Source organism: Trachemys scripta, chromosome 11 (assembly GCF_013100865.1).
Source record: "Trachemys scripta elegans isolate TJP31775 chromosome 11, CAS_Tse_1.0, whole genome shotgun sequence".
Classification (NCBI taxonomy): domain Eukaryota; kingdom Metazoa; phylum Chordata; order Testudines; family Emydidae; genus Trachemys; species Trachemys scripta.
Genome location: NC_048308.1, coordinates 29,132,574 through 29,140,874, shown reverse-complemented (window position 1 = coordinate 29,140,874; position 8,301 = coordinate 29,132,574). Strand labels below are relative to the sequence as shown.

General features: G+C 45.1%; 1 protein-coding gene across 1 annotated transcript in view; it reads left to right on the top strand.

Moving 5' to 3' along the window:
* Positions 1-5,050: 5,050 nt before the first annotated feature.
* ACVR1C (activin A receptor type 1C) overlaps positions 5,051-8,301 on the top strand; it is a 42,962-nt gene continuing 39,711 nt past the window's right edge. Inside the window, exon 1 of the mRNA XM_034786447.1 lies at positions 5,051-5,275. Coding sequence (XP_034642338.1) covers positions 5,227-5,275 — 49 coding nt within the window. The 5' untranslated portion in view covers positions 5,051-5,226. The remainder of the gene's footprint in view (positions 5,276-8,301) is intronic.

The following is an 8,301-nucleotide window of genomic DNA, read 5'->3' as shown; positions in this document are numbered from 1 at the left end:
GCAAGGTTTGGACCTGTGATTTTTGTCTCAAGACCATCTCAAGATGAGATGAAATGAGATAAAGATAGCATGTGATTAAGGAGAGATCATCACATGGTGAAGAAAACTTGTGATACCGAAAGCCTGAAATGAAAATAGCATGGAAATAATATTCATGCTGTAAGACAATCCTTCCAATATTTGGAGTTGTCAAATGCCACAACCTCACTTTGGCATTTCAGTTTGCAAAAGTTTGCAACCAAAAGCCATGTTATTTTGTTACTCTAATGCCGTGATGATTTTTTTTTTTAAATACTAGGCTCAATTATGCCCTAATTTTGTATATCCAGTGTCTTATTTAAATTAACTCGAGTAAAATTATTTCAATCTAAGCTGTCTTCTGTTCTTTGATGCTCTACTTCCAGTAAAGCAGCGGTTACTCTTTAACTTTTTTGTCTGCATAGGACCACATGACCCTAAGATTTCTAAGGAATTTAACAAAATGTATGTCAACTGACTTGACTTTACCAGATATATATATACAGTGTAACTCACATGCCTGCTAGCATTTATTGTTCTGATTTTATATGGTCATTCCACTGCCACCATCCTTCTGATTTCTGAGGAGATTTAGCTGAAGTTAATGTATAATACCAATTATATAAAAGCACACTTTCAAAGTTATCCTCTATGGAAATTCCTGTTTTATAATATGCCCACTCGTGTTCTCAAAGTGAGGTTTAGAGTGGATAACTAGCTTAATCTGGCAACCACTGCCCTTCTACTTGGCTTGCGCTTCCAGATCACAGACCCAATAGTCCTAGCCAAGGCTAAGAAACAACATGCATCTGTAGGACACTTGTACATTTGGCAGCCATGTCATGCCTTTCTGTAAATTAGGTTGAATCCCCAGCAGCACGTGCTGAGCAGGCAACCAGATGACTTCTTTCATGATGTTGCATTTGCTGGATCCAAGGCAGGAACTCACAGGTAGCAGTGAACAGAAGAAGGATGTCAGTAGCAGCACCACCCGAGGGACTCAGCATTAGTGTCAGGCTCCCTCACCTCTCCTGCATCAGGCTTTTCCAAGCTGTCCCTAAGCAAACACACCCAAACCCCTTGGCTGCATCCTCAGCATCCAGCCAACACCCTTCCCCCAGTAGCAGCAACCTGTGACCCACCCACACTCAGTAACCCACAACATCTTCTGCAGACTCACCCACAACCTCTGCACCCCTCTCAATAGCCAGCAAACCATCTTAAGCAACCCAGTAGCCACAAGCAATCAACAAATACCCACCCCCTACAACTCCAGGCACTCCACCACTGCTACTTACACCTTCACTGTCCCTAAGTGTCCCCCATCCATCCTGCTACTGCCTCCCCACATCAGCCACCAGTTTCCCTCTAGTCACCCCAGCCATAGCTGCCACGTTTTATACAGCTTCGTGCCATACCCCTTGAGGCAGGGTGTTTTGACTATAAATGGAAGTTTGTTTTGTGCAAATTTATAAACCTACAAATTAACTCTAAACAATTTGCTTAAAATGACACATGGAGCTACACAAAACTTGGCGGCTATGCATATTCCAGAACACTCTACACCAGCTGCAATTGATCTTGTGGCATGTAAACTATACCACCTTGGTCTAGGATCCTTGTCAGTTGAGTTTGATAAACTGGGCTGGGTTCCTCCTTGGTGATCCTCCTAAATCACAGTGTTGTAGGAAGCACTGCTAGTGATTCGGTAGCTGGCCCTCTTTCCATTTGAGCTAATATAGTGTTAGGGGGCTCTGTGCTGCCAGAGGTAACGTCTTATACAAAAAAACACAAAACAGAGGTTCCTAACAATTATGGCCACTAACTAACCTATGGTACTTTTCTCCAGTGATTTGGTCAAATTCTAATTTTAAAACTATTCAGTTTTCCTAGCTTCCTAGTCACCATTTCTTTTACGTATGGTATTGTACGCTCTTCTTTTGTAAATTATTGTCGTTTCAGTGTGCTGTTACACAGTTCCATGTTTTGATACACAGATGGCTACATTTCATTAGCCTGTAATATGATCTTTCTGCATAATTTGTATACATTTTATCTATGTGGTGTTTTCAGATCCTTTGAGATGAAAGGGAAAATTTAAGCCTAAGATATTAGTATATTACTCAGTTAAGCTTTGCTTTAAAATGTATTCTTTTCTTTTCATATCTTTGTAGCTTTGTAGCTCTTATCTCACTGGCTGTTTACTAGAGGAGGTCCTACTGGTAAGTGTGTTGGTTCTTCAAGGGAAAACATACTTCCTACTGATTACTTTAATGTGGCTATCTTATGCCAGTGTTTGGCCTCTTAATAGTTGCTGTGGAAATGAGTATGATGATATAGAGACATGATTACAAGTAAATAGGTTATGACTGTGAAATAATTGTGCACAAATATTTAATATCATAGGCCCAGATTGTCCCACAGTGATCCATGCATGCAGGAGTTCACTGTCCACAGATCCCCCAGCTATGCAGAGGTGACTTAGCCAAGCCTGGGCTAATGTGTGTCTCTTGACTCTGCAGCCGGCACTCTGCTGGTAGATGGTCCAAGCTGCAGGGCAGAGTGGAGACTGGTCATGTGGGGAGAGGAGTAGGTGGTCCAGGGCTAGGATTGCACATAGATTAATTGAGTTTAAGACTAGAAGGGATCAACAGATCATCTAGTCTGACCTCCTCTGCACACTAAACCTGACAACCAAATTAAACCAAAGTATTACAGCCCTGAGCAGACTAAACTATTCTGTGCCACAGGCACAGAATAGGAGGAACCAAGGTGCAGTTGTGCCCAAGGCCCCCACACTAGCAGGGAAATGAGGGATTCCTAGATAATCCTGGCAAGTGAGCCACACTCCATGCTGCAGATTTAAAGAAATTCCAAGCCCCCTCCACATTTAAGTCCTTGAGTTCTTCAGTCTGTGGACTTCCTTAACTAATTCCCTTAATTTCCCAAAGTCTAAAACTATAGCTGATGACCTGGTTTTGATTATCCTTTTATTTTATTTAAAATTACGCTGTGGAGGAAAGATAGTGTAGATAGCAAAGCAATGCAAGATAATGCAGTCTTTCCCAGGGAACACCTTCCTGATTGTATGGTCCTGCTGCAGACAAAGGGAGTCCTTGATAATGTGGATTCAATGGCACTGTGGTGCCAGAGAGGCAGAGGAAGATGGGAGTGGGTAGGTTACAGTCCAGAACTGATGCTCAAGCATAGGTTTCTACATGACAAGGCCCTAACCTTTCACAGATCCTTTAAAGACATGCAATGTTTGTGATGTGTGTTCTCTTTCATGTGAGGAGCAAATACTGCCCCTGCCAGGACAGGGCAATTTCTTTTGTGGGGAGGATGGGGGATCTCCTTAGGGATCCTTTTAGAGATTTCCTCCCTCCGAGCCTCTCCCTGCAGGTTTTTCTGTGGGGAAGGGATGATCTGGCCTCTCATTTGTGGGAACACACTAAATAAAACTGATTTTTGTTCCTTAATTTTAATGGGACTGTTAAACTAAGCTCCATTAAATAATAAAATGGTTTTGTAGGCACAGGCCTTAATAGGAGAAAAACATGTCTTCTGGCCGGGAGCCAGCAATCGCAGGTTGAGTACCTAGGCCGTCTAGCTGGAGAGGTGGGGTGCACTATCTGATACGTGCACAGCAGAAGAGACTTTACTGCTCTGGCTGTTCTAACCCCTTCACGGTAGTGGTGATAAATAAAATATTTGTTGGTTAATATTTATAGAAACCTAATATAGCTTTAGACCTGTTCAATGTTTTCCTTAACTGTTACAGCTCCCAGAGCTCAGCGCTGTATCTAAGCGCATTTTGCAACAGAGCACAATGCTACTCGCTGGAAGCCTCTTAATATAAATAAATAAATAGCTAAACAACTTTAAGAAAATGCATAAAGATGATCTCCTATATTATTTTTATATATAGATAGAGAGATCTATACATCTCTATAGAGAGATCTATAGATATATCTATAGATCTATCAGGGTTGGAAGGGACCTCAAGAGGTCATCTAGTCCAACCCCCTGCTCAAAGCAGGACTAATTCCCAACTAAATCATCCCAGCCAGGGCTTTGTCAAGCTGGGCCTTAAAAACCTCCAAGGAAGGAGACTCCACCACCTCCCTAGGTAACCCATTCCAGTGCTTCACCACCCTCCTAGTGAAATAGTGTTTCCACTATTAGTAATATCCAACCTCGCCCTCCCCCACTGCAACCTGAGACCATTGCTCCTTGTTCTGTCATCTGCCACCAGTGAGAACAGCCGAGCTCCATCCTCTTTGGAACCCCCTTCAGGTAGGGCTGCTATCAAATCCCCCCTCATTCTTCTCTGCTGGAGACCAAACAATCCCAGTTCCCTCAGCCTCTCCTCATAAGTCATGTGCTCCAGACCCCTAATCATTTTTGTTGCCCTAAAAACGTGAAGAAGCATATGAATCTTTATTTTTGCCCTAGATCCTTAAGTGGCCCCCTCAAGTATTGAACTCCCAATCCTGGGTTTAGCAGGCCAATGCTCAAATTACTGAGCTAGTGGGGAGGGATATATATAATTTTACAATTTAGGAAAGGGGCTGTTAAACCACTAGTTCTTGCTGGTTTTTCGAAGGCCAGCCCCTAGATTCTTATGAGGGTGGAAGATCACGCTGGGAAGCCGAGAACCAGTACTAGTGTTGTTTAAAAGGGGTAGGGGCATTTCCCCTGGTAACAGAATAGTGAGGCCTGCTAGCGAACGAGAGCAGAGTACCTGCGGGCTAACCACACGTGCTGAACCATAACTGTCTGCGGGGCAATGGTCTCACCCACCTACCTCTACAACAATCAAGCCGAGCTGCAAGAAAGACTAAATCTGAGCGGACTATTCAACCCCCGCAAGCCGGTGTAGCAGATGCTCTCCCTGCGGCCGGGCTGTGCAACAGGACGCTCCTAGGGACACCCCCCCCCCACCCCTCTCGTGCTGGCAGTGTGGTGACAAGCACCTTACCACGTAGCACAGCCCGGTGTAAGCGGGGGCAGGCTGGGCGGGAAGGTGTGTCTGGGGCGGGGAGGAGCTGGCGGGGAAGCCCTCCCCCGGCTCAGGCTGTCGCGGCCAGTGGTGCCCGAGGAGCGCTAGGCGCACAGCTGGGAGCAGGGGGGCAGACACCGCGAGGAGCCCCGCTGCACCTGGCCGCTGCGGAGCCCTTGCGCCGCCCTCAGCCCCGCACCGCGGCCATGCGGCGGGCGCTGCTGCTCCTGTCCGCCGCCGCCTCGCTCTGCTCAGGTACGTGGGGACTGGACGGGGCGGGAACCGGGATGGTCCTGTCCCCGCTCGGCGGCTGGGTGCGCGCCCTCCGAACTTCGCTCCGCTGGGCGGGCAGGGGCGCGCGGGCTCGCTCCGAAGACTCGCTCTGCACGGGCGCACGGCTCGCGCTGATGTATCCGCTACCTGGGAGTGACAAACCCGCCCTGGTCCTGGTGCGTTCCCCGCCAGCTCCGAGCCCTGCCCGTGCCGCGCTGACAGCTGGCCAGCCCCTAGTGTTTCGCGGGCAGATAAGAAGCTTAATGCATTTCATTATCGACGTGTGTGCGCACCAGAGCTAGGTCGGTTCGGATTTGGAATAACGAGTCCAAAGCTATTAAACTGACGGGTTCAGTCCAGAACTGTTCTGGTAACTGAGAAGTTTGCGCCCTGTGGCTTCAAGAACTATTGCCTTGTGTGCAGGGATTTGCACATGCCAAGGCACTGCCAGTGCGCCCCGATTTTCAAAAGGGGACTTGAAGCGAATTGCTTGTCCTGGCGATCAGAGTTTTGTGTGTGTTTGTCTGTGGCCCCGCGCTGTGAACTTCAGGACATCACAAGTTTGCAAGTCGTAGGTGTGCACTCATTTGGGATACTTTAGAGGTAAGGTTGCAAGATGGCACAGGTGGGAGTGTCTGTGTATGTATATTACGGCACAATGTTTCAAAAGTTACTAGGGATTTTTGGGTGCCCAACCTGAGACATCTTGAAGAAGCCTGTTATTCAAACTCAGCACTAAGGGAAAAATCAGACCTCTTTTATAATTTTCAAGTTCGAGTATTCAATTTAGTAGTCACTTTTGAGAATTTGTGCATACTGTTTCCAGTGTTTATCAGTTTTTCTCATTCTTTCAAATGTGGATTAGTACAGTTACTTATAGTGGAGAAAAATATATTTAAATAACTTTTGTATTGCAGTGCAGATTGTAGCAGATATGCACAAAGAGCCTAATCATCTATTCTATGTGAGCCCAGAGTTCCTATTGACTTTAGAGAGAGGTTTGGGTACAAGACAAATGCAGGTTGGGGCCCAATCTGTTCTCTAGAAATATTTCATACGTTTTTTATTTAAGCACACAGAAAAATATAGTGCCATCAGTTACAAAAGCTGGTTTTCTCTTTCCATTCACCTCAGTTGTACACTACACTGTATTGACAGCCAGTCTCCCAGCCCAGGTAGACACTCATGCTAATGGGGCTTGAGCTAACACACTAAAAATGGCCATGTGGATGTTGTGGCTCCAGTGGCAGCCTGAGCTCTCCAGCTCAGCCAACCGACCCCAGGGTCTGAGCTTGGGTGGCTAGCCCATCTCCACTGGAGCCGGAACATCCCCACTGCTACTTTTAATTCCCACAACAATTTTAGCTCTGGCAGAGCTAGCACAAGTCTGTCCTACCCAGGCTGGGAGGCTCACTCCTAGATGTAGGGTAGTCATACCCTACGGGATCAGGAAGAATAATGCATGAAGCATGCTGCTGACCTGATGAACCTTCCCCCATCCTCTCTGTGTACCTCCCACCTCAGGCTGGCCCTGTTTTAGACCCCCCTCAGATGGTGACACTGAAGGGAGCACTGAGGGCATCTATTATATATTTTTTTCTAATATTCATCTACATTCTCCTTTCTTACATTTCATCCAATCACTCCTTCTTGTACCCACTCATTGCCAACTTCCTATAAATCTTCTCCATCCATGGTATATACTTGAAAATGTTAGAAATGGTTAGCTACCTTCCCCTCTTCCTTCACAACCTGAATAGATGCTTAGTCTCTCCTCATAAATTAGCCTTTCCAGACTCTCTATTGGTCTTCTTTCAGCAACCTTTGGATTGTCAATATTTATTTCGGTGGGAGTGGGGGGTACCCAGCCTATTGCAGGATTGGGCCCAATATTTGTACATAAAATCAAAGTCAGCTACCTGTTAATATTTGGGGTTTATAGAGTGTCTGAGACATGCATCATTATTGGGAGTGGACTACATCCACCCTGATCAAATTGGCGCTGTCAACACTGGTTCTCCACCTGTGATGTAACTCCCTTCTCTTCATGTGTTATTATATAATGCCTGCATCTGTAATTTTCACTCCATGCATCTGAAGAAGTGGGGTTTTTTTACCCATGAAAGCTTATGCCCAAATAAATCTGTTAGTCTTTAAGGTGCCACCGGATTCCTTGTTGTTTTTGAGGCATGTACTGTAATATAATTCATACACTACATGTTGACAGTGTACGGGACTTAATTATAGAAGTGAATATAATGTATTTATTAAAAAGTGGTACCTTAACCAGATTTTCCTGTCTTTTACGAGTTTGTAAGTGTATGTGTAACCTACACACCTCTTGGGTATGGTGTTCTGTCCCATCTGGTGGCATTTAGCGAGAGAAATAAAATGAGTCTGCTCTACAGCCTTAGCTAACAGCCCATCAGCTTTTAGCTCATGTGGTAAAGGCTCATGCATTAAGCTCCAGAGGTGCCAGGTTAAATCCCACCACCGATGCCCAGGGTCTGACAGCATTACACATGCTTTCCTTAAGACACATTGTTTTTTTAATTGTTTTTTTCTTTATGGGAATTAATAATAAAATGTGAAAACCACAAGATCATCCCTGTAGATGTTATGAAAGGTATGTGTGTTTCTGTGGTGGATGTCATTTTCTGTGTGTATATGAGAAGGTCTGAGTGTAAAACAAGCATACAGGAGCAGCTCTTCAGTTGGTCAATTTACACAGCTGGAATCTGGTGCACAGTAATGATCTAAAATAGCTTTTTCTTCAGAATAGCTATGTTATTGGCTTTCTGTGTGAGAGGACCAGAGGTAAGATAAGCTGCTGTTGAGAATAGTCAAATAAGAGACACATGTCAAAATACCAAAAGAGAAAATCTGTTCGTTATGAAAGAAGTAGCTATGTTGAAGCATTATCACATGACAATCTTTCTATGCCACAAGATTGCAGTCATAGTGAGCTACAAACACAGAGAATCTTGAGGCTGAATTCTCCGTCATAC